At 43.4% G+C, this 27,284-nt stretch overlaps 1 protein-coding gene across 1 annotated transcript; it reads left to right on the plus strand.

The window, feature by feature from the left end:
* On the plus strand, nucleotides 1-26,233 carry GPR137C (G protein-coupled receptor 137C). Its single transcript, XM_042441232.1, has 7 exons — nucleotides 1-379; nucleotides 8,385-8,428; nucleotides 9,865-10,093; nucleotides 15,964-16,113; nucleotides 19,186-19,311; nucleotides 23,385-23,494; nucleotides 24,684-26,233. Exons 1-7 carry the CDS (start codon nucleotides 86-88, stop codon nucleotides 24,853-24,855), a joined length of 1,125 nt encoding a protein of 374 aa, XP_042297166.1. The 5' UTR covers nucleotides 1-85; the 3' UTR covers nucleotides 24,856-26,233.
* The last annotated feature ends 1,051 nt before the right edge of the window (nucleotides 26,234-27,284 follow it).

The following is a 27,284-nucleotide window of genomic DNA, read 5'->3' on the forward strand; positions in this document are numbered from 1 at the left end:
CAGCTGATTTTTGTTTCTGTGGGCGAGGAAGCAGCGACAAGGCGGGGAGGACGGCGGCCTGAGGGGCCCATGAAGGCTGGGGGCGATGTGGGCGCCGTGCGTCTGGGTTCCGGCGGCGCAGGCGGCGCTGTGCCTGGGCCTCTTCGCCTTCGCCTACTGGCAGCTGTGGCTGCTGCTCTGCCGGCGGAGCCAGGCGCGGAGGCTGAGCTGCCGGAGCGCGGCGCTCTTCGTGGGCTTGCTCTGGGCCGCCCTCCGCGCCCTCCGCTGCGCCTTCGCCCTCGCCCGCCTCCCGCCCACGCCCCGCTGGCTGCTTCTGGGCCCCGCGCCGGCCTCGCTGCTCTTCGCCTCCCTCGCCCTCCTCAACCTCTACTTCGCCCAGGTAAGAAAGGACCCAGGGACAGGTGGATGGATGGGCGAAGGCACGGGGCAAAGGGACCGGCTCCGTGCAAGAAGACAGACAGAGAGATGTGTGTGAGGGAAGGGCAGGCAGATAGGTATGTAGAAACACACACGTGTGGAGGGAAGACACGTGTGCAAAAGGACGCCTATATGCCAAGACAGGCGCACGTGTGTATATGTAAGGAAAGGGCAGGCAGAGAGGCACAAAAAGCAGGCGCGTCCCTAAAGCAGAGAACGGCAGACGCGTGTATTCCAAAGGGAGAGGCACCTGCAAGGAAGAAACACGCGTGTCTGCAAAGGGAAGCGCCCGCAGAGAGTGGGCAATGCAAGGGCTTGTGCCATAAGCAGCCCCCTCCCTCCCGATGCCCTCAGCCCAGGCCCGCCTCCCTCGGGCTTGTTTACCCCATTTGGGTGCCTCTGCTCCAGAGAAGAGCCCCGGGACGGATGCCTCCTTTCCTCTCCTCCAGCAACAAAGACCCATTCATCTCTCCCCCTCTTTCCTTCTCCTTCTTCAAGGTTGCGTTGTTGTTTATTGCGTGCCTTTGAGCTGCTTTCTTGTTGTGGTTTCATAGATAGGATTCCCATATACCTTCCTATACACACATTGTTTCTTTTTGTTGTGTGCCTTCAAGTCTTTTCCAGCCGACGGCGACCCTAAAGCGAACCTGTTCTGGGGTTTTCTGGGCCAGGGGTTTGCCATCGCCTTCCCCTGAGGCTGAGAGAGTGTGGCTTCCTGCCCAAGGGCACCCGGCGGGTTTAATGGTCCAGCTGGCATTTGAACCCTGGTCTCTTAGAGCTTTCCACAGAGGCAGTCTTTGCTGGGGGCGATGCCTGCCTTGGCTGTAAAAACATGCAGGAGAGGTACAGGAAAATGGCCAGGAAGGGCATCTGCTGAGTTAGCTTCAAGGAGCAAAGAAAGGAGCCCTTGGTCCCTGGGAAAGGGCACAGTTTCATTCCAGCAAGACGCTTTCACAAGCCCCAGTTCATTTAGGGCTGGTAATAGAGAAGTCAATGGGATGGCATTCAGGAGGACCAGCACCAGTTCTGGGAACCACAATTTAAAAAGGATGTTGAGAAAAGATGTCATCTTGAGGAGGGAGCAAGCTTGTTTTCTGCTGCTCCAGAGAACAGGACCCAATGGAGCAATGGATGCAAGCTCCAGGAAAAGAGATTCCAGCTCCACATTAGGAGGAACGTCCTGAGAGTCAGGGCTGTTTGACAGAGGAACACACTCCTTCCTTGAAGTGCAGTAGAGTCTCTTTCCTTGGAGGTCTTAAAGCAGAGGCTGGATGGCCATCTGTCAATGGAGTTCCTGCATGGCAGAATAAAGGGGTTGGACTGGATCAGGGCCCTTGCTATCTCTTCCAACTCTATGATTCTATACAGGTCTGAGTGTTGGAGTGCAACTCTGGAGACCAGGGTTTGATTCCCAGCTCACCCATAGAAACCCCTTGGTGACCTTGGACAAGTCATACTCTCTCAGCCTCAAGGGAAGGCAATGGCAAACCTCCTCAGAACAAGCCTGGCCAAAAAAACAACATGATAGGGTCACCATAGCGTTGTCCTAAGTTGGAAACGACTTGAAGGCACACAACACACACATTGGCATTCGGTGACACTGTGAAGGCTCACCAGTTTATTCCAGCAGATGTTTTTTGTGGGCTCCAGACCATTCCTTCGGAGGGTGGGACAGGAGTCCTGCAAAGCTGGTGCAGGAATAAATACGTTCTGCGACACCCTGAAGCCTGACTAGTTGACTTCCACAGAAGCTTTGTGTTGGCTCCAGTCCTCTTCTTTCGGAGGCAGGGGGAAAGCAGATGCAGAAATAAATCAACAAGTCTTCCAGGTGTCAACAGGACTCTTCATCAGCTGCATCCACACTGCAGAAATAATATGGTTTGAGACCACAACAAACCACCATTCCCAGAATTCCATGCTTGGAGCCAGGGCAGTTCATCTGTTCTCAAGCCAGAATATTTCTGCAGTATGGATGCAAACTTCCCTGGACTAAGCTGTCTTATTTTGACATGAGCCTTACTAGGCTCCTGTCTGAAGAAGTGAACTGGAGTCTTACTGAGCTAATGCTGCAATGAATGGGTTTGGCTTCAAGGTACCACTTGCATCTTTCCTCCTTTCTAGATGATGGAGATGTAGACACAGAATAGCAATGCTGGCGCTGGCTCAGCTGGAGAAAGCGCTGCTCTCGAGCATTACTTCATTGCTTGGGAGCTTCTCCTCCCTCCTCCTATTGTTGCCAGTGCCTTCCCCTCCCACCAATTTCTTCCTTTTTTGCCTCATTCCTGTAATATCATCTTTCTTTTCCAATATAAATATATTTTATCTTCACCCCCCTCACAACCACCATTGTTTCTTTTCAACCGAACAAACAGCTCCCTTTTAATTCCCAAGTCCTTTTGCCTCCTGGTGTTGCATAGATCAATACTGAAATACTGGTGTGAAGTGTTTTCCTTGCTCCTGGATGGATTTCTTGCGATCTGCACCTCGACTGCGGGTCTTGTTGATCTCTTGTTTTCAAACCCCATACGTTGTCCTTTGACATCTCCGTTTGTGTCCCTTTTGGAACAAAAACAACAACCTTCCAAGCCCCAGCTTGAAAGTCAGATGTTTTGAAGCCTCTTGTGGTGCAATTCTTATATTTACTTGGAATGCAGGGGTGCATCATCCTATGGGACTTACTCCTGGGCAAAAACACATGTGATAATTGAACCCTTGGATCTGAACCTACCCCTTGCATGAATTCAATTAGACACGCCTTTCCTTTTTTAAAAACAGAATGGGGTGCACTTTGTATTTTTAGCAACTGTTTGCATCTTCTTTCCTGCAGTTCTTTTTTTTCTTCTTTCTTTTTTTGCAGGAGGCGAGAATAGTGTTTATCGGTCAGGTCTTGAGCAAACCTGTAGACAAACCTTCTCGCCCTTTGCTGCAGATTTGTCCTGTCATTTTCGGATGCGGTGTCAACAATGATTTCATCCATTTCTTGGGGGGTGTGGTGTTCACATGACGCGAGCCAGAAAGCTCCTCGGCTTACCATTTAAAAATAAGCACGGATGCTCCCAGCCTTTTAAAAAAGGAAAATCGCTAACATTGGAAATAAAAGATTGAAGTGGGAATAATAAACCTTTATAGCTTGCAGTTCGCTTGCATAAAGAATAACAGCTTTGGGGCTGTGTTTCTTTTCTGCACTTAAAACTTGGTCGTAAGCCCCGCTGAGCGCTGTGGGACTTAATATCCAAATAACTATGCAGAAGGTATTGGACTGCAAAGTATCATACCGGCTTTACAAAGAGGAGGGGAGGAAGAGACAAGGGCAGTTCATAGGGGTAGTGTCATACACAGTCTGTAAACCCTAGCTGCCTTTTCCAAATCTGCTGGAATGCTGACTTTGAGTTCATGATGAGAGACCTCCAAGTCCCTCTATCCTCAGGTCTTGCAAAGGTCCAAAACACACTGCAGAAACAATCCAGTTTGTGAGTGATTTAACTGCCCTTTCTGAGTGCTAGGGAATTAGAGTTCCCAGGATTCCCTAGCATTGAGCCAGGGCAGTTAAAGTGGTCTCAAACTGGATTATTTGTGCAGTGTGTTTTGGACCAAAGTCATCTGTGGCTTCTTCAATTGGATCTATCCATTTCGAATGTGGTCTTCCTCTTTCCCTACTGCCTTCTCTAGTGAGTTGTCCCTTCCCATGATATGTCCAAAGTACAACAGTCTCGGTTTATCATCTTGGCTTCTAGGGAGCGTTCAGGCTTTGTTTGCTGCTGCTGTTCTTGTTGGCATGTGCCTTCAAATAGTTTCTGATTTATGGAGACCCTATCATGGGGTTTACTTGGCAAGATTTATTCAGAGGAGGTTTGCCTTTGCCTTCCCCTGAGGCTGAGAACATGTGACATGTCCAAGGCTGCCCAGTTGGTTTGATGGCCAAACTGGGAATTGACCCCTGGTCCCCAGAGTAATAGTCCAGTGCTCAAACCATCATCCATGCTGGCTCATGTTTGCTCTAGGTCCCATTTATTGGTTTTCTTAGTAGTTCAGGGTATCCACATAACTCTCCTCCTTTGAATTGATTTTCTTCCTATCCGCTTTCTTTATTTTCCAGCTTTCCCAGCCATACATAGAAATGGGAAATACGATGGCATGGACAATCCTAATTCCAGTGATACATCTTTGCACTTCAAGATCTTGTCTGGTTCTTTCATAGCCGCCCTTCCCATTCCTAATCGTCTTCTGATTTCTTGACTGCAGCCTCTATTCTGATTTATGACTCCGCCAAAATGTGGAGAATTTTTAACTCTCAATGTCTTCATTGTCTACATTAAAGTTATTTAAATCGCCTTTAATCATTTATTTTTGCGTTCTTAATGTTCAGCTGTAAACCGGCCTTTCCAATGAGGAGGAAAATTGGAAGGTGTCTAAAGAAACCAGAACGGATGTCTAAAGAACTTTCAGTTGAGCTAAGATTTCAAAGGGACATATACAAGAAAACGGGGGGGCAATCACCAAAGAGGAATTCAAACAAATAGTAGTCAGGACATGTAGGAAGACAGTCAGAAAATGAGCTCAGGCTTGCTTGTTGTGTGCCTTCAAGTCATTTCCGGCTTATAGTGACCCTAAGGTGAACATATGCAGGTTTTTCTTGGCAAGTTTCTTCAAGGCGGTTTGTCATTGGCACCCTGTGAAGTTGAGAGAGTGTGACCTGCCCAAGCTCAAACTATTACACCACACTGTCTCTCTTAGGATTTCCTTGTTCTTCCTTTTGCTGTCTCCAAGCATAGCATTTGAAAAATAAGCAAGTTCCCATGGAAGAGTCATGTGTTTAGAGAGCCAGCATGGCACAGTGTTATGAGACTCTGGAGACCAGTGTTTGACTCTCTGCTGAGCCATGAAACCCACTGGATGACCTTAGGCAAGTCGCACTCTCTCAGCTTCAGAGGACAGCAATGGCAAACTTCCTCTAAAGAAATGTGTCAAGAAAAACCCATGATAGGTTTGCCTTAGGTTGCCATAGGTTGGAATGACTTAAGGCGCACAGCAGCAACTGCTCCCTTTGGGTTTTATTCCTGCCGTCAGGACTCTATTTCTTTGTTCTTCCTTGTGAGGCAGGGATTTCAGTAGTCTCTGAAGAGTCATTTTGTTGCTTGGAGCTCTCAAGAGCTATTTGTAAAAAAGCAGGTGGATTACATCCCACAAAGCAGAGCTTCTTGGGAGCAAGCAGTTTGTCTTAAGACCAGACAGAGCTTTTTGATCTGCTAAGGCAGCCTTCACCACCTTGGCATCCTCTCATTATGTTGAACTCCTATTCCCATCATCCCCAGCTAGCAGTTGCTGTTAAACATTTCACAGGACACATGTACAGTAGGGGTTATTGTGCAGTCCAGCAGGTATTTGTGGGACTGCTGGTCCCATCCTCCCTAGCCAACCAGTGGTGAGGAATTCTGGGATGTGCAATGCAATGACATCTAGAGAGCTGTGTGATTCCCACTCTGATACACAGTGTGGAAATGGGACTGATCTTAAAGACGTGACTCATGAAAAAGGTACGTCATTTTACAGATTGAGCGTGCCATGGGGTCAATAAGCAGAAACCACAACCACTCATGCCAACCAGCAATGCCCGTTTAGTGTATTTTTGAACCTAAATAGAGAACCAGGACTGCAAGTCAGAATTTAAAGCTGAACACAGGCAAAAACACTTTGCAGAGTGAAAATTGCCTAATTTCCCTTTCCCCCAAACCATCTCCTAGACTTCTCTGATGTAATGAAACAGCCCAAAAGCCAACACAGTTCTAACCTCCATTAATTGGGGCACAGTGTCCATCATACAATCACAGAGTTGGAAGAGACCACAAGAGCCATCCGGTCCAACCCCATTCTGACATGCAGGAACTCTCAATTAAAGCACTCCCTACAGATGGCCATCCAGCCTTCATTTAGAAACCTCCAAAGAAAGGGAGTCCACCATCCTCAGAGAGAGTGTCTTCCACTGTTGAACAGCTCTTACAGTCAAAAAGTTCTTCCTAATGTTGAGCAGGAATCTCTTTTCCAGTAGTTTGAATCCATTGCTCTGGGTCCTATTCCTTAGAGCAGCAGAAAATAAGCTTGTTCCATCCTCAATATGACACCCTTTCAGATACCTAAACGAGGCTATCATATCACCCCTTCACCTTCTATTCTCCAGGCTAAACATCCCCAGCTCCCTAAGGCATTCCTCATAACGCACGGCTTCCAGGCCCTTCGCCATGTTAGTCACCCTCCTTTGGATGCGCTCCAGTTTCTCCACATCCTTTTTGAGTTGTGGTGCCCAGAATTGGACACAGTATTCCAGGTGTGTCACTATTACTTCCCTTGATCTAGACACTATATTTCTACTGATGTAGTATGCATCTACTGGTAAAATTTCCAGAAATTTTGAAGCCATGGGACAAAAGGGGGGGCAATCCCCCTCTATGGCTTTAAAGTTTTTTTTACATCACTATTTTATCTTCTCCATTATTCCCCACCCCTTGTAAAGATGAGGAGTTTCATGGGGGAAATGCAACATGGTCACCCTTTATAGATGGAAAGTCAGTTTAGAGACATAAACAGCACAATGTCTCCCTTGACATAGCATAAAAATAGTATGTTAGATTAATCAAAGATACAGTTTACTCAGGAAAATACAAAGTGAATTAATTTTTTTAAATGTTGTCACAAATAGTGGTACAGTGTACAGCTGTAAGGAATCTCTGCTTTTACTAATGTAGCAGCAGACATACAAACACATTTTGAAAAGAAGAAGGCATTGATTTTGATGAAACAATGAAATTTTGTCTCCTCTAGCCTCCATGGTGCAAAGCCAACAAACCCGCATTGCCATGAGAAGGAAATGATAAAAAGAAACCAGGACCAGGAATTACAGTGATATGAAATCCTTTACTAGTCTTGATTTATTTATCTGAGTTATACATTGTTTTTCTCTGGAATGGAAATGAATACAGTGAGTCCTTGGTATTTGCTAGGGCTTGGTTTCAGGACCCACCGTGGATAACAAAATCTGTGGATGTTCAAATCCCATTAAATATATTTGTAAAATATATTAGTAAAATTGTGTCCCTTATATAAAATGGCAAAATCAGGGTTTCTTTTTAATTTTTAAAAATATTTTCAAGCTGTGGACACTTGAATCCATGGACATAGAGGGCTGGCTGTACTTCAGTCTTAATGTTTACCAGCTGCATAGTTTTTAGAAATAGTGTGGAGGGGACTAACTGTATCAGGAATATTTTGCTCAGGCCTCACCTGGAATATTGTGTCCAATTCTGGGCACTACCAATCAAAAAGGATATTTGCAGGCTGGAGCGTGTCCAGAAGATAGTGACCAAAATGATGAAATTCAAAGATAAAGGTAAAGAGATCTTGGAGCACCTTTGAGACTAATAACTGAAAGAAAAAAATTGGCAGCATGAGCTTTCATAGACTTAAGTCTACTTCCACAGATGCATTTGAACAATGCATCTGAGGAATGCATGTGATGAAAGTGACTTAAGTCTATGAAAGCTAATGCTGCCAACTTCTTTCAGTTAGTCTCAAAGGTGCTACAACATCTCTCTACATATTAAAATGATGGAAGGTCTGGAAACCACCAAGACCTATAATGTATGTTGTGCATTTTGGTTTTCCCAATAAAGGTATCGTTGTTTGGTGGATCTTTGATGTTACTGGATTTGCTACCAGTAAATCACGGCTACCACTGGATGTTTCCTGGGTTAGGTACTGCCATAGATCTTTGCTATTAAGCACCCAGAGGCACCTAAAAGTCACTGTTGGAATGGAATACATACTCTGTGGATTTGGTTGGTTTTGATACAGTTTAAGCTGCCTTTTCTTGTTTCCTCTGAAAATGGCTTGTGTTTATGCTGTTTGTGTTTGTATGATGCAATAAACAACCCCCAACATGCAAGAAAAAATAAGAATGTTGTCTTTCTCAATAGGTCATCTTCAAAGTCAAGTGTGCTGCTGAATTCAACAGATACAAGTAAGTATAACCTCAGAGGAGTTTTACTCTATTAAACTGATTATTTATTATTGTGGTTGACTTTAATTGCTTGATTAGTGTGATACTCTTAATTATTTTATTGTTTTTAATTTCTGCTTCATCTCTATATTTTCAAAAACCATAAATCAGCCTCGATTAGGTTGCCACCTGTCAGCTAGAGGACGTTTTCTTCAGCCGCCCCAGACTGTGGAATGACCTGCCAGAAGAGATTCAACAGCTGAATACACTGGCTGATTTAAAAGAGCAGTGAAGACCAGTCTCTTCTGGCAGGCTTATCCAGACAATTTTAAATGTGGATTTTTAAAATATGTGTAGGTCTTATCCTATTAAATTGTGTGTATGTCCTTTTAAACTGATGTGTATTTTAGCTGATGTTATTCCAAAAACGACTGCTGATAAACTAACATCCCCCTTTATTCTCAACCCCATTTTCCTCCAATTCTCTATTATATTCCTTATCAAATACACTCCTAACAATAACTACAAATACACTAATTCTAAACAATCCAACATTTCTCTGTTATCTAATATTTCTCTTTGTATTAATTTTAACTCAGTAGCCATTCTTAAAATCCAATTGATAAATGCAGGTGGCCCTGAGCATCCACAGATTCTTCACCTATGGCTGAAAATATTCCAAACAAGAAACAAAAATTCCAATAAACAAACCTTGATTTTGCCATTTTATATAAAGGACACTCTTTTACGACACCATTCTATTTAGTGGAACTTGAACATTCATACATTTTGGTTTCCACAGCAGGGTTTGGAACCAAAACCCAGGGGATACCAACGGCCCTATGTAACCAAAAAAGTTTAAAGCCAGATAGAGCCTTATTATGATTAACTTAATTTATATGATCTCTTAATCCATCAGATTGTTCTTATTTTATTAATAATTAATATCTTGCATCCCAATATGAGACTCAAGCTGTCTTTTCTCCTTAATTGTGTCCATTTCCACAGAGTAAGCAAACGATGATGTATGCATTGTAAAATAAAAACCTCAAGATATTGAAATACAGAAATGAACCAGGAATAGGAAAGAAACAAAACTAGTATCAAGGAACAAAAAAAAAACTGTCCTTTTAGACTCTGTTAATACTAGGAATGCAGCTCTTTATTTACTTTGTTTTCAAAGGAAAGCCCAAATACTTACAGCAGTTTTCTTCCAAGTGCAGTTTTCAAAAAGAGTATTTGCATCTTGTAACTGATTCTGCCCAAAATTGCATTATGGTGTTTGTTTTTTTCTGCCATCTGTCAAAAAGACTGAAAATTTTGTGCAAAGTAATCCTCAAACTGCAAAGATATTTCTAAGTCCAGGATTTTCCTTGCCAGAGAAAAATGTTTTACAACTATTTTATTTTCAAATATTTATTTCTATCCCTATTGATAGCAAACACTTCCCTTTCCAGGGCACTCTTGTACATGGGCTCCATATTCACCACCCTCCTCTTCATCTTTGTGAACTTGACGTGCGCCTTGTTAGCACGCGACGATGTGCCAGAAGATCAGCTAAGGTGGACCATTTTCACCTGGGCCTTGATCAATGACAGCCTTTTCATCCTCTCTACCATCCTGCTTGCTTGCTGCATGTGCAAACTGTCCAAAATGTCTTCTGCAAATGTTTACCTCGAGTCCAAGGTAAGGGAGCACATATTCTTCCGTTAAAATGTCCTCGTCTCAAATGGAGGAAATGCATGTTTTAAAATGTTTTCATCTTCTGGTTCTATTTTGTTACATTAAAGAAATTCTGCTTGCATTCCATCCCTGAAAAAGCCCCCAAGTTGAAAGTGAAGCTTGGAAATATACTGAGTTTTTGGGGCAGGGGGTTGGATTACACTTCCAAAATTGTTCAGCTAGTGCAGCTGCTGCATCCGATAAAGTGGACTGAAATCCACAAAAAACCTTGTGTCTGTTGGCTCCTTAAAGGCTAGCAAATTAATTTTGGCATAAATTCTTATGGTATACTTCATCTTTTAAAATACCCTAAGATTTGTTCAGGGGTTTGTTGCAACAAAATGTGAGTACCCTTCTGGAAAGTGTATGCCCCTTTTCTCCTGTTGGATTTAGGGTGAAAGCAAGGCCAAGGAAACAGTGGAAGAAATGGACAAGTTTTAGGGTTCTGCTCCTAAATGTATGTGCAAGTTAAATCTCCCTTATCCAAAATGGTTGGGAACAGAAGTGTTTTAGATTTAGGATTTTTTTGTTGTTTGAATTTTGGAATATTTGCATCTCTATAATGGGGTATCTTGGAGATGGGATCCAAATCTGAACAAGAAATTCATTTATCTTGAAGGTAATTTTGTACATAATATTTTTTATAATTTTGTGTAGGAAACAAAGTTTATATACACTGAACCATCAGAAAGCAAAGATACCATTGTCTCAGCCACCCATGAAAAAGGTTTTGTATTTGGGATTATAAGAGAACCTGTATATAAACACACAGAATTGCACTGAGATGGCGTTTTCTTAATTGTGAAGATCTGTTGGCGTGTTCAAATTCTTATGTGAAATTTAGCTTGTTATTGTCACACACAAGATTGCCAGTGACAAATTTGCTGATGGGATACTGATAGGGATTCTGGGGTGGGCATTCACAATATTTCCGAGTTTCCTTACCTTTCTACTTCCATTATTTCATCTTGTCCCTAAATTGAGGGAAAGGCAGCTGCATGGGGTGGAGGGTGACTGATTTTTCTTCCGACTGAGTATTCATGTGGAATATCACATTTGTATGGACGTGAGAGCTGGAAAGTGAAGAAAGCCAAGAGAAACAAAATTTGAGATATGGTGCTGGCAAAGAGTACTGAGGATACTGCAGACAGCCAAAAATACAAACAAATGGGTCCTTGAACAGATCAAGCCTGAAACCATCCTGTAAGGCAAGATGATCAAATTGAGACTTCTGTACTTTGGCCACATCATGAGAAATCATGACTCACTAGAAAAGACAATAATGCTAGGAAAGTTAGAAAGAAAGGAAGACTGGATGGATGGACTTAATTAGGGAGGTCATGGGCATGAATGTACAAGACTTGAGCAGAACTGTGGAGAACAGGAGGATTTGGTGATCTCTCATCCACCTGGTCTCCCCGTGAGTCAAAGTCGAGGGAATTGGACAAGATCATAGAATCGTAGAATTGGAAGAGATCACAAGGGCCATCCAGTAAAGATAAAACTCTGGACACTAAAGTGAGGCTCATCTAAGCCATCATATTCCACATCACATATACAGATGCAAGAGCTGGACAGTGAAGAAAGCCGACAGAAAGAAAATCAACTCATTTGAGATGTGGTGCTGGAGAAGAGTGCTGAGAATACTGTAGATGGCTAAAAAGACCAACAAATGGCTTTTGAGAATTCAGGGAGAGCCTGAACTCTCCCTTGAAACCAAGATGACAAAATTAGCTGTTTTACTTTGGCCATGTCATAAGCCTCACTAGAAAAGACAGTAATGCTAGGAAAAGTGTACAAAGAAGAAAAGACCACAGACCAGATGGATAGACTTTATCAAGGAGACCCTGGGCCTGATCCTGCAGGACCTGAGTAGAGCAATGGAAGACAAAGGGGGCTTGAAAGATGTCTCATTGGGTCACCATGAGTCGAGGTTGACTCAAAGGCAGATAACAACAGACAACAATCACGTTTTTGAAAGGGGAAGAGAAATTATCTTCCTTAAATTGGATTCATGATAGAAGAACCTTCCTGGTAGCACCCCAGCCAGGGGTTTGAGGCTTGGGCTGTGCTACTAGAAGCTAAGATGAGATAGAAGGAGGTGAATATCATAGTTCAGTGACAGAGCACATGCCTTGAATGCAGAAGATCCTGGATTCAAACCCCAGTGTTCCCAGATAAGGCAAGGGAAAAAATAGAAGCATAATTTCTATGTCTAGGTACGTAATAGTCCCACTGTATTCAGTGCTGATCAGGATTCATCTGGAGTACTGTGTTCAGTTGTGGGCACCTCATTTTGAGAAAGATAGAGACAAGTTGGAGCAGGTTCAAAGGGCAACAAGAATGATAAGAGGTATGGAGAAGAAAACATGAGGAAAGGTTGAATGAGCTGGGCAAGTTCAGCTTGTTGAAGAGAAGGTTGAGGGGTGATATGACTGCATTTGTCAAATATCTCAAGGGCTTTCACAGAGAGGAGAGGGCAGGTCTGTTCTCTGCAGCCTCAGAGATTAGCACCAGGTTCTGAACTTACAGGAGGGTAGATTTGTTTGAGGGAGGCATAAATACCCTTAAAGCATCAGATCTCATCTTTGAAGCCAAGCAGGGTCAACTCAGGTTAGTACTTGGATGGAAGCCTACCAATTAATGCCAGGTGCTGTAGGCTATATTTCAGAAAAAGGAACTGGCAAAATCATCTATGAAATTCATGAGGTTGCCGTAAGTTGACAGGCTCACAGAGAAAGATTTTGATTGAACATGAGAAGTAACTTCTTGACATTGGGTGGCAATGGAACCAACTGCCTGGAGAGATGGTGGGGTCTCCTTCTCAGGATGTCTTCCAAAAGAAGCTGGATTTCTATTTCTTGGGATGCTTTAGCTGGAGATCCTGCATTAGACTGCATGGCTCATGAGGCCTCTTCCAGCTCTGTGAGTCTATGAAATCCTGGCTGAAAACATGAGAGCCATGGCTACCAGTCAAAATTGACAATATTGGGATCCATGGACCAATGACCTGAATCAATATTAGCCAGCTTACTTGAATCCTAAGTGTCCTAAATAAGTTCACTGTAGCCATTGGGACTTAGCGCCCTAGTAATGGTCTTACAGCTGGCATATTTCCACCTAGGAGGACTGGAAAGCTGGTGTATATAGGACTCCATGTAAGCCAGTTTTGCTTCTTGGCTTCTAAGGACCTAGAATTAGGAGCATTCTCCTTTCCCCAGGGAAAACCTTTTTGTGAAGCGGCTCACCTTAATCTTTTCATGAATAGTTTTTGTGGGTTTTGGGGGTTATGTAACCATATTCTAGATGAGTTTACTCCTTACGTTTCACCAGCATCTGTGGCAGATGCTGCCAGCAGAGAATCCATTCTCTGAAGATGCCAGCCACAGATGCCAGCTAAACATCAGGAAGAAACTCTTCTAGAACATGGCCACATAGTCCAAAAACCCAGAAAAAGCTATGGATGGTGGCCATGAAAGCCTTCAACTTCACTTTTCATGAATATTTATCTGCTTTGTTCTTTGATGAGCAGAGAACTTCTGCAGACTTAATCCCCAGAACAACTCTTTGTAGCATGGTAGCTCTCACTTTATAGAACGTGAATCCAAGAGCAAACCAAAAAGATGTCCATCTGTCAGGGATGCTTTGGTTGAGAGCCTCTTCTGCAAAAACTGTCAACTTGAAGCACTTCTGAGTACACTGCATGGATTAGCAAGTGTGGATTATTTATAGATCACCATCAATATGCATAGTACTTTGCAGATTTAATATAAACCAGAACAGACAGGTTTCTACCCCTGAAGTGTGGCTTGCTTAAAATTTTGCAGCCAAGGAGATGGCAGAAAGAGTAAGAAATGTGGGGTAGTAAATGGGAGCAAAGACAATTCCAGTTGGAATAAAGTTTGGGGGGGGGGGTAGTTAAGTAAAGTGCAGAGCATGAAAAGTTACTTTTTTGAACTACATCTTCTAGGATTCTTCTGGGAGATGTGGATCCAAAACACACTGCAAAAACAATCCAGTTTGAGACCGCTTTAACTGCCCTCAGTGCTAGGGAATCCTGGGAACTGTAGTTTATTGCAGCACCAGATTTCTCTGACAGAGAAGGCTAATTGTCTCACAAAACTACAATTCCCAGAATTCCCTAGCATTGAGCCAGGGCAGTTAAAGCAGTCTCAAACTGGATTATTTCTGCAGTGTGTTTTGGACCGTTAGTCTGCAAGATTTTTGGTTGGTTGGGCAATTGCTGGCTGTAATTTTCTCTGAATTATCAAAAAGAAATCCAAACTCCAGGAATGTGGTCAGCCATCTGGATGGTTTGGGGTAGTTGGTTGTTGTTCTTTAAGTTGTGGTTCCAAAAAACTTACAGTGCTAAATCTCCAGAAACTAGGCTTTGAGGAAGAATTTGTGAAGGAGATGGCAAAGATATTGTTGTTGTTATTATTATTATTATTACCCTTTATTTATGAAGCACTGTAAATTTACACAGCGCTGTACATACAATCTTTTTAATTAGATGGTTCCCTGCCCTCGGGCTTACAATCTAAAAAGACATGACACAGAAGGAGAAGGGAGTGGTGGAGGGAAAGGGTTAGAGGTCCAGCAGTTCCTCTCTACCTCCAAGGCCTGGACCAAGGCAGATGGACTGGAGGGAGGGCTTGGCTTCATAATGGATGGTTATATCTCTTTCACTTAAAAGGCATAAGGTGAAATAGGGCAAGGGGAGTTTGAATCAAGCAGGCATGGTAATTTGGAAGGATCATCTCTGGGGTTAAAGCAATAAAGTGCATAAAATAAGTCTTCATGGTCTCTGATGTCCTCCGAAAAGGCCCTTCTCTCCATGACAGCATCTTTGCAGGCATGGCTTGTAGAAAGCAAAGAAAGGGCTTTCTTGGTGGTTGCCCCAAGATTGGAATGCCCTCCCTAGGGAGGCCTGAATGGTCCCATCCTTGCTCTCCTTCTGCCAGTAGGCAATAACTTTTTTAATTCCGTCAGGCTTTGAGAATTTAGAATTATTTTTTAAGGACTTTAAGGGGTGCTATATCCTTTTTATTGAACTGTTTTAAACTACTTTTATCCTTTTTGGTGGTATGTTTTAAGTCATTTTAATATTGCAAACAGTACTGACTTCAGTTTTAGTCTTATTGTACTTGTTTTAAGTTGTGTGCCCTTTAAGTTCCATGTTTGGAGAAAAGGAGAAGAGTCGATGGTGATGATAACAATAGTAATAATAATAAAATTTATTTCTCGATGAGGATGATGGATGATGAATGGAATCGCAGAAATATTTGTGAACATGTCTTTCCAGTCCCCAGTATGATGGCTCCTTTGTCAACAGGGTAATGAGCCCATTTCAGGTTTTACTTTAAATATAAAAGGAACAGTACATGGTGCTGAACCAATGGGGGCAGTGTATCAGCATCTTGGATAGCTCCTGTGATATTCGGACTAAAAGTTGGAATGGATTCATTGCCCCACTGACACAGAACCCACCAGCTGCCATTGCACATCTTCCCTGTCCAAAGCCTTCAAGCAGTTGCTTGTCTACCTGATGGAAGTCACTGGCCCATCTGTTTCCAGCTGCATTCGTTCAACTGATGGATTTGCAAGAAGCACGTTTCCAGTATTCAGCCTGCCACAGAGGTACCTTCTCTGTGGCTTCATGAACTCAGCATGCTCAAATATTTAAAAGATGAGTTAAAAATATGCATCTTTTCTGGTTCAGTTCCCTGTGAACGATTTACCCAACATAAAACAACCACTTAAGAGGGATAGATCTGTCTACTAGCCTGTTATATTTTTAATGCCCCTTGTATATGTGTGTGTTTTTAAACTAGGGCACATCTGTTTGCCAAGCTCTCCTCGTCGGTTCGGTCGTCATCCTCCTGTACACTTCAAGGGCGTTTTACAACTTGGTGGCAGTAGCTGTTTCTCCGGAGCATGTGCCCAGTCCCTTCAACTATGGCTGGGACAGCCTTTCAGATAAGGTAATGAAGGCCCCTTGAGCCGCAAGTTTTTTAACTTCCTACAAAATCAGGGATGACACACATAAGCCAGAACCACATCTCTAACGTGATATGATTCCCTTTTAAAAAGTCTCCCGTGAAAGAGTAAAAACAGAGAGATGGTTTTGTAGGCTGCTGCCACACTGCTGAGTTAACACAGTTTGACACTGCTTTAGCTGCTGTGACTCCATCCTGTGGGATTCTGGGTTTGCTTGTTATGGCACCAAAGCTCTCTGACAGAGAAGGCTAAATATCTCACAAAACTACAAATGCCAAATTCCATAGTGTTGAGCCATGGCAGTTAAACCGTGCTTGAAGGAAAGCAGGATATACATAGGTGGGAGAACCCAGTGAGGTATGCCTGTTCTAGATGCCATTCACATTGTGCTGTTATAGCATTGTGATTCCAGTGCAATATCCCAGTGGAGTCCTGGGATTTGTAATTTGGGGAGGCACTGAAGCTCCCTGGATAAGAGGTCTGATGTATCCCTCCCTAAATTGAAAATCCCAAAATTATATAGGATGCAGCTGTAGCAGTTAAAGGGAAATCATAGTAGTGTAGTTTGGAAAGACTTAGTTCAAGGAGTTTTCTGCCTGTGCCTATGAACCACCTGATCCATGGAAAGTAAGGCTATTTCGGGCAGCTCATTGTTGCAGCATGCCACCCTTAGCATCAGAGGCAATGTATCTCAGTCACCAAGAGAGGGCTATTGCATTTGTGCCTCAGTGCAGGTGTCTGGTAGTGCAAGCTGGTTTTCTGCTGCTCCAGAGACTGGCTTCAAGTTACAAGACAAGAGATTCCACCTAACTAAATATTAGGAAAAGCTTCCTGACAGTAAGAACTGTTGGCAGTGGAACATGCTGCCTTGGAGGGTGGTGGACTCTTCTCCTTTGGAGGTCTGAACCTAAACTACAGTTGAATGGGCAACTTTTTAAATTGCATCTTCCTGCATGGCAGTGGGTTGGACTAGCTGGCCTTTGTGGTCCCTTTTAACTCAATGTTTCTTCTTATCATTCTGGCTCAGCACTGTATCTATTGCAAGCTTCTGCAATTGTTCCCAAACTATGCAACGGCCTGCCGGACGAGGTCCGTCAAATTGCCATCTTAGGCCCGTTCCGCACGGACGGAAAGTACATGCGCGGCACGTTCTAGGGTTAGAGGCGTCCTTTCTGGATGCCCCTAACCCTAGTACGCACTGAGCATGTACAAAATGGCGGCGCCCATTCTACATGGGTGCCGCCATTTTGACGTAGTGGACGCTTAGCATCCGCATGTCTCGGCACCATTATGATGGCGCAAGTGCACCAATGGTGCCTTGCGGCGTCATAAGGGCGCCAAAAGAAGAAGTTGCATTTTGCAGTTTCTTTTTGTTGCGCGGAGGAGTCGCGCGGTTTGGCTGCTGGGGCTCCTGCACGCAGCAAATGACAGCACCGGCAGACCGCCCTTTTTGGGCACTCTGTAAAGCGCCTTAGACAGCTTTAAAAAAGCTGTCAAGACAGATCTCTTCCAGCAGGCCTTTCCTGAATAAAAAGTGCCCAGCCACAGAATGACTGCCCCCCACATCATGTATTAGCCCACCGCTCTGTCCTTGTCATATTGTATATATTTTCTTTCTTTTTTATTCTGTTTTAATAGATATTTTAATTGTAACATGTTTAATCCTGTTTTGGGGGGGGATTTGGGATACAATGTTGTAAATGTGGATTTTAATATGTTGTGAGCTTCTTTGATCGTCTAGTACAGAAAAGCAGGATACAAATAAAAGTTTTATTTATTTTATTATTTAAGCTTCAGGACATGAGGCTCTTTCTCTCATCTGCTCCTTCCCTCATTAGCTCAGGACTTCTCTTTAATGGCAGTGCAACAGAGTGTTGAAATAAAAGCTTTCTTGAGCATGTGCTCTGCTTCTGATCTGTGGGACACTCTCCCATATCTTCCGCTTTAATCATCCGGTGTGATAAGATCTGCTGGACATGGCTCAGTTGAGACTTTCCACAATAAAAAAATGTGATCAGCTAGAAACGTTGCTTTCTTGGACTAGAACTCCCAGTGTCCCCAGGCCAACGTGGCTTTGAGGTGTAGTTCAAACAAAGAACACGTTTCCAAGCTTTGCTCTTTTTCTAAGACACATTTCAAGTTTTTTGTGGGTTTTTCAGGCTATGTGGCCATGTTCTAGAAGAGTTTCTTCCTGACGTTTTGCCATCATCTGTGGCTGGCATCTTCAGAGAATGCTTGCCTGGGGGGAAAAAACACATTTCAAGGTTAGGGCCAGATCTTGAACCAAGCCTGAAAATACCTGGAGTCCATGGTGATTCTGTAAGACATGGTGTTCCAGCTGGGTGTTGTTTGTGAACAAATTGGTTTCTGCTATTTTTGTTTTTCTGTGCCTTCAAGTCATTTCCAACTTATGACAAGCCTAAGGCAAACATATCATGGGGTTTTCTAGACAAGTTTCTTCAGAGGGGGTTTGTCATTGCCATCCTGTAAGGCTGAGAAAATGTGACTTGCCCAAGGTCACCCAGTGGGTTTATATGGCCAAATTGACATTTGAACCCTGATCTCCAGAGTCATAGTCCAACACTCAAACCACTACACCATACTGGCCTTCCATGTTCAGTGTATTACCACCATTTCTTGGCATGATTTTTTCAGAGGGAGTTTGCCCTCTGAGGCTGAGAAAGGGTGAAACTTGTCTGAGGTCACCCAGAGGACTCCATGGCTGAGCAGGGATTTGAACCCTGGTTTCAAACCATTACAACACATGGTCTCTCACTCTGTTATTTTTATTTTGTCCTAATACATCATGTATGTTTGAGGCTGCTTTGGGAATTTGCAAAAAAAAAGAGAGAGAGAGAGAGAACAACATATACACATATGTGAAATAAAAGGTGACCCTCTGTTGAGATGATACCTACTGTTCTATCCTCAGCTTTTGAGCAATCTACATTGGCACCTCTACACATGATGCATCGAAATAGCCTGTCTTTGAAATTTATGTTCTTGCCTACACCCTTAATTTTCTAGCCTTGATCACTTCATTCCTGTTCCTGTAGGTTCGAGGGGAAGACGTCACCAGCGAAGAGTACGTGGTCTTTGGGGTGGTGCTTTTCCTCTGGGAGTTTGTCCCAACCGTATTTGTGGTCCTGTTTTTCAGAGCACAGCGACTGACGCAGAATTTGGTATGGCAGAATGGGATTTTTCTTCATTTTTCTTGGTTTTCCGTTTATATATGAAGCAAGCACCCAGAGTAATGAAGCAGATTTGGAAAGGAAATTAAAATGCACCAGAAATTATCCTGAGAGGGGAACATCCCCAAGCCACTTTTTTAAAAATTGCAGTCCATAATTTATTTAGTTGCATGAATAATATTTATGGAAAGATTCTAGAGGGATTTGGTCCCTTGACCTCTCCTTTGGATATGGCTGCAAAAGTGGGACACCATGGGATTTATTTGCTGTAGTGCTGGTATACTAATGCACAGAGATGATATTATGCTGTATTGAAGGAAGAATAATTTAAAGTGTTTTAGGCAGGGCTCTTACAGTATTCTGTCATTTGTGCAAAGGTGAGTAAAACTCAGCCCTCAGCATGGAAGTGTATAATTCACTTGTTCAAACAGCTTCACTGGCTGCCGATTCGTTTCTAGGCACAATTCAAGTGCTAGTCATGACCTAAAAAGCTCTATATGGCTTAGATTCAGACTATCTGAAAAACTGGATTGGCTAAGACCTGTACAGCTTAGGTCTATCTGAAAGACCATACTGGCTAAGGTCTATATGGCTTAGGCCCAGACCATCTGAAAGACTGTACTGGGTAAGATCTATATGGCTTAAGCCCAGAACATCTGAAAGACTGTACTGGGTAAGATCTATATGGCTTATGTCCAGAATGTCTGAAAAACTGCACTCCTAAGATCTATATGACTTGGGTCAAGACTATCTGAAAGTCTGAGTTGGGTAAGACATATTTGATATCAATACATGTTGGCTAAGACCTATATGGCTTAGGTCCAGACTATTTGAAAGATCATACTGGCTAAGATCTATATGGCTTAGGCCCAGACTTTCTGAAAGCACGTGTTGGCTAAGAGACATATGGCTTTGGCCCAAGAGTATATGAACGACTGTACTGGCTAGGACATTTATGGTTTAAGTCCAGACTATCTGAAAGACTGTATCCCCTCTACGAACCTGCCAGAATCCCAAGAACTACAAGGGAAGGCTTTCTCTCAGTCCTGCTGCTGTCATAGGCTCATTTGGTGAGAACAGGACAGAGCCTTCTTGGTGCCTGCTCCCAACCTTTGGCACTCCCTTCCACAACAGGCAAGGCTGGCCCCCTCTCTACTCTCCTTTCACCTACAGTCAAAGACCATTTATTTAAGCAGGCTTTTAACATATAAGCAGGGGAGCTTCTTGCTGGGATGTTTTATCCATCTTTTTTTTTTAAAAAATGAGTCTTTGAAAATGATTACTATTTCTGGACGCCACCTTGGGTCCCAATTTTGGGGGAGGGGGATGATAAATGAAATAAATAAATATTGGACTGAGACTCCCATCATCTCTAGGTAGCATAGCCATTGGTGAAGAAGGTTGGAAATTGTCATCAGACAATATCCATAGGCCACCCTTCACTGTCAGAACATTGGACTAGACCAGGGATGGACGAGTGTAGGGGGCTAGTGGCCAGTTCCCCTCCTCCAGACCTCTGGTGGGACTCCTACATACTCCAAGCCAAATACATCCATTTCCCTCTGCGTCCTTCCCAAAATGGCTGTTTGTGTTGCCATTTTGAGAATGACTGCAAAGGCATTCAGGAGTAGTACGGGTATTTTGTGTGTATGTTGTCACACATTTGGATGGGGCTTGCTGTGTGGTTTGGGGGCAAATATTGTCCAAAAATGACAGCAATCTGGGCTTTTTTTAAATTGGTGAGCTTGGGGGAACTGGTAGAGGGATTCAGGGGCCCATGGACCACAGGTGATCCAGGGAACCACGAACCACAGGTAATACAAGGGACCGGGGAGCATGTAGCACAGGTGATCCAGGGGACCAGGACCTCAGGTGATCCAGGGGACTGGTGAGCACAGGTGGTCCAGGGGCTGCAATCTACCCATCCTTGGACTAGGACATGGGAAAGCTAGTTTTGAAGTCCTCACTGAGCCTAGGAGTGCTGTGGAGTATTATTGGGCAGTCATTTTATTCCACCTGGCCTACCTTGCCGGGTTGTTGTGAAAAGTGGGAAGAGACCCGTGTATGTGCTCACTGCTTTGAGATCATTGGATAATAGGGTGGGTGGGAGGTGGGGATCCAAAACAAAGCTGTGCTCAGCTCCAGATTTCCATGATTTCAGATTTCTCCTTGTAGGAAGGCCATGTAGCTGTATAGCTTGATTCCTAGTGTTCCTGACCAGGCAAAGTTCCAGTGCCTGGGAAAAGGTTGAACTAAGGATAGGTCCAAAGGGGGCAAGGCAGTCTGCATGCAAATAAATCAGTCCTGCTTGGGCCTTCGGTAAACTGGTTTTTCAGGGTCTCAATTGCTTGCTTGCCTGCCCACCTCCAGCTTTGAAGCTCAAAGCTAAAAGTAATCATAGCCTTTCCCAGCAAAGGGATCAGCTTCATCCTTCCTGTTCTGGGCCTCCAGTTAGAGATATGAAGACCTAGAGTGGGGAGGAAACAAAAAATGAGGGGGGGGGGTGTTATTTATTTATTTCATTTGTGTGCCACCTTTCTCCTAGAAAAGGGACCAAGATGACAGACACCCAGATAAAAATATTTTTAAAATTTTACAATCAAAATTTAAAAACAAAATCATCTAAGTAAAACGGTATAAAATTACATTAAAATACACAAAAGTTTTTTTCAAAAATAACTAAAGCACACGCTCCATAGAAAAGCCAACCTGACATGATTTATCTATTAAAAGCCTGCTCAAATAAAAAATGCTTTATGGAAAAAAACATTTTTTCCCTTAAACAAAAAAAAATTCAATTGTTTATGGGATATATTCTTGCAGAAAGAGGAATGAAATATTTAGATGTTTATATATAAGCTGTAGCCACTTTATTTCTCAAAACTATGCAGCAGGAAGACTTAAGTAAGACTTAAGTACAGCATCTCACATCCGTGGAATTTCTGATCCTGTTTCCCTTTCCTTGGCTTTTTTGCGGAAAGAAGTGGTTCATGTCTGCCCAACACAATGGAGGACTAGAAGCAACACAATCACATTCTCTGCTTTATTAACATGGATGGTTTCTTCTGTTTTTGTTGCATTGTTTTGCCTGCTCCTCATAAATTGTTGAAAGCAAAGCTGTTTCTCATAGTTCAGGTGTTCCTTCCAAGTTGGGATCCAGCTCCATGTGTTAGAAAAATTAAATTTCAGAAAATAAATTATATTTCTAATATGTCAAACATGATCACTTTATGCCAGGCTAAGGTATACACAAGTTTCCAAACATAAAATGCATGAAACGCTGAGAGCCAGGATGGAGCCATCTTTTGAGTGTTGGACAGTGACTCTAGAGACCAGGTTTCAAATCCCCACTCAGCCATGGGAATCCACTTGGTGATCTTGAGCAAGTCACACTTTTCAGCTTCAGAAAAGGCCAAGCCTTCTCTGAATAAATCTTGCCAAAAAAACAAACAAACAACTTATGATGGGTTTGCTTTAGTGGAAGGAACCACAAACCTACAACAGAAACAACAAAATAAAGAAGTGACTTTCAGGTGCATTTTTTCAAAAAGTGTCTGCTTTGGTTTGTTTGCTTGTGTGTTTTGTTTTTAAACATGACTTCAGAATTTCTGGAAATTTTACCTCTCTGCTTCCAGCAATCTTTTGGTCAAGAAGTGGAGGAAGAGATGCCTTGAGTTCATATTGGTCAGCAGATTTTGGTTGGGCCATCTCCCTCCAGAGTTATGGCTGCTGGTGAAACAGCTTTTAAAATGTCTATTCTAAATCTGAAAAGTTCAGGCACACCTTCAAGTTACATGGAAATGTCCCATGAATTTTAGTGGGCACACACTCTTGTTCAGCACTGATGCATGGGGTCAGAAGAAGGAGGCATCACAAAAATGAGGCCACGCTGCAGATGCTGAAAATAATGGAAACCAAGGTTGGAAGGACTCTAAAGGTGGTCCTTTTCTACTTTCTCACCACACAAAAATGACCAGATCTTCCTTTGATGAACTCCTATTCTGTTCATTTCTTCTCCCCTCCAGCACTTTCCATTTATGTCTCTCCCCCTCTTAACCCAACAGGCACCTGCTGGAATGGTCAACAGCCACAGTTACAGTTCCCGAGCCTACTTCTTTGACAATCCAAGACGGTATGACAGCGACGATGACCTGCCCAGGCTTGGCGGAGGAAGGTAAGGTGGTTAATTGCAACCCTGGATGGGGAGAAACTGGGCCTTAGGATTCTTCCTGGCAGGAAATCAGTTTAGGGTTGCCAGAGTGTAAACTGGAGACACTTCTGTCCCTTTAATCATTGCATAGAACAGGGAATTTCAGCAGGAATTGCTTGTCACACTGCCAGGTAAGAAGCAACTTCTGCTGAAATTCCCTCTTCTACATGGCCTTTAAATGGGTCCAGATGAGGGCAACCAAAACAGTGAAAAGTCTAGAAAACATGCCCTAGGAGGAACAGTGCAGGAAGTTGGGTATGTTTAGCCTGAAGAAGTGAAGGTAAAAGGGGACATGATAGCTATGTTGAAATATTTAAAGGGGTGTCATGAGGGTAGAGCAAGCTTATTTGCTGCTGCACAGATTAAGACATGCAACAATGGATTCAAACTATAAGAAAAGAGATTCCACTTAAACATTAGGGAGAACTTCCTGATGTTAAGAGCTGTTCAACAGTGGGATGTGCTGCCTTGGAGTGTGGTGGAGTCCTCTTCTTTTCAAATAGGGGCTAAATTTTCAAATAGGGGCTAAATATACGGCTGTCACAGGGAGTGCTTTGATTGTGTCTTCCTTGCGTGTCCAAATGGGGTTGGTTTGGATGGCCCTTAGGGTCTCTTCCAACTCTATGATTCTATGACAAAAGGACAGGAGCCCTTTTCAGTTTTAATTCTGGCAATCCTGTTGGGATGAGGCAGACTAGACCGAATGCACAGTATGGCTCTGTGTAGAACAGAAGTGGTGAGCCTCAGGTTGTGGGACCAAATCAACCATTATTTGATCAGGACAGGCCTTGTACCATCATTCCTCAAAGGCGTTGACCTCTCCACAGAAATAGAGGAGGGAGGAAGCCAGTCCAACCTCTCTGGCAAGTGAGTCCCAGAACCTGGGGGCAACCACTAAGAAGGACCTCACTCTCATGTTCCCACCAGATATGTCTATGAAGGTTGTGGGACAGGGAGAATGGCCTCCTCAGCAGATCTGAAAACACACAGGAAGGTTCATAAGGGAGAATACAGTCCTTCAAATGACCTGGACATGAACCATTATCCAACATCTGTTGAGCCAAATGTTCTTTGCTCTTGTGCTGTTTGCTCCCAATATGTCTTGGTCTTGGGAAATTGGGAATTTCCTTTCATCTTGCTCTTCTCTCCATAGCTTGACTACTCCCCAGAGCTCTGGGTGGTATGGGTCTTTGACGGGGAGTGATAGCTGCGCCTTGATCCCTCCCTCGGTTGCACCTTCCATGGACATTGCTCCACTGCTCTTTACTCATGGAAGCCTGGAGTCAAGAAATCACCACAGCTCACACCTAACACTACAGAACTGACCTAGGAGCAGCTCTGGGAAGGAATGGGACTCCCTACAGGATCCCCCAACATCTTGCGGTTCCCATTGGTTTTATAACATGGGAAAGGAACAGTAAGAGACTCTGCACTTTGGACCAAAAGACCAACACCTCGCCATGTGGTTCCTGCAATGACAGAAGTGTTGAAGTCCTAGCGGCTTCCAGGAGCATTTTATGTCAGTTGGTCATGCCCTTCCGGATGTTCAATGACTGTTGGATGGATGGATACTTGCACTTTTAACCAAATGTTTCCAAAGGAATGGTTCTCCTCCTTCCCCATCTGGTGTTTCTCCTTCTTCTCCAACAGCATGAGATAACTATTCTGGGTAACCTTTCTTCCGGCTGCACATCTGTAGCTGCAGAATTCATTTAGTCTTCCTGCAATTACTGGAGCCTTTCTACATATTTAACTATTGGAGCGAGAGAGAGTCTTGTTTGCATCCAAGCTCTTTAGAGTTTGTACGTTACCTTTAAAAATAATAATATGGGGGACCATAACAAGAAATGTCAGTGGGTGGTGTGGCACATTTCCAAGAGTACCATAAGTTGAAATTTACTATTTACTATTTGTTCCTTTATCCTGGGACTACCAAAGTGAAAACCCCATGTTGCATGAGCCATGATTTCCCTAGTGACTGACTGGCTTCAGTGGTTTCATTTTCAAAACAGTAACTTGGTTCACATGGCAGAAAGCAGAGGTGGCAAACTGTAGTGTTTTTATGGACAGGATGGCTCTGTGAAGACTAGCTGCATATTTGCCTTGGCAATAGTGTAGCCACTGGGTATAGACACTTATACGAGGGTTTTTTACCTCTTTATCAGCTGCTTCCAGGATGTAATGAAGGTGCTTGTATTGGCTTAGGAACCAGAGAGAAGCAAACCACTCCTGGATTGTTTGGTGACCTCTCTAAAGGGTGCCACTCTCTCCACCTAAGAAGGCCAGCTGTGTGCAACATGATTTAAGTAACACTCTTATCAAGAAGGTAGGACCAAGCTCCCTTTCACACAGCACTATAGCACTTTGATCTCCCTTTCAAGAACATTTTGTGGATTTCTGGAATTTGTAGCTTGGTGGGAGAACTAGAATTCTAGTACAGGGAAGGAGCATTGCAGGCTCCTAAGGGACCATTACTGTGCTATAATTGTGTAGTTTGAAAGAGACCCACGACAATGGAGGTAAACACTGCCATAGAGGTATTGCTTGAAAGCTAACTGTTCAGAGCCAGGTCTGGCAGAAAGATCAAGAGTTATAGTTTTTGTGGGGTTTTCAGGCTATGAGGCCATGTTCTAGAAGAGTTTATTCCTGACGTTTCACTAGCAGCTGTGGCTGGCATCTTCAAAGAATGCTGGCATGGAAGAAAGTGGGGTATATATACTGTTGGGCCAACAACTATCAGGTCAGAGTGCACAGGGAAGTCACTGAAATCCATAAACGCCTGGACAATTTCAACAGGAAAGAAGAAACCCTGAAAGTAAGCTACCAGTCCTGAAAAACACCAAAATCAACACCCAGCCTGTGCTAATGAAAACCAGGAGGATTTCCCAGCAGACAATGGATCATTACGTAAATGAACAACCTGTAGGCCTTGTCATTCAACAACAGAACAATACACAGATGAACATGCAAATCACCTCCTCTCAACCAACAGAATATATACCCCACTTTTTTCCATGCCAGCAGTCTCTGAAGATGCCAGCCACAGCTGCTGGCCTAAAAAACCCACCCAAAACATGGATGCCAGATGTGAAAGCCTTTGACTTCAGATCAAGAGCTCACAAAAGTCCTTTTTAGACTATGACTCCAATTATGTCATATCCAAGAATGATCACTGAAGTCCAGCTGCATCTTCCCCATCCAGGTCTGTTTTCCCATTTATAATGCTCACCACATTGTGTTTTTTCTAAAGTCTTTTCCCCTTCAAGTTGATCACAACTTCACCTTACACAAGCCCCAGCCAGCAGTGGCCATGGTGAGTGGGGAATGGCGGGTTTAGTTGTTTAGCAGATCTGGAGGGATCTGAAGGAATACTAGTTTAAGAGGGGATGGTGTGGGATTAAGTTTCTCCATTCCTAACCCAAATTTGGAACAAATACCTCACCTGCCCCTGACCTCCTGAGTTAACTGGCACAATTTAATAGAACTGATTTTGTGATACAGATGAGCAAATAATCCTCAGGGTCTAGAATTGTAGAGGCACTTGCACTAAAAGTGGTTGTTGGCATTTCAAACTGGCAATGATCCTGGAGATTGCCAGATCCTCCTAAGCAACATTGCCCATGAGTATACAAGTCCTCCAGAATGGCTCTGTTTCAGCCATTTTCCACACGGAGCTAAATTTGACCCCGTCTGTGTTGTTGTTTCTGACTATCAGGTGAAACAGTTTCCTGTTCTGCGCTCTTGCAAGACAAGG

Source organism: Sceloporus undulatus, chromosome 1, assembly GCF_019175285.1.
Source record: "Sceloporus undulatus isolate JIND9_A2432 ecotype Alabama chromosome 1, SceUnd_v1.1, whole genome shotgun sequence".
NCBI lineage: Eukaryota > Metazoa > Chordata > Lepidosauria > Squamata > Phrynosomatidae > Sceloporus > Sceloporus undulatus.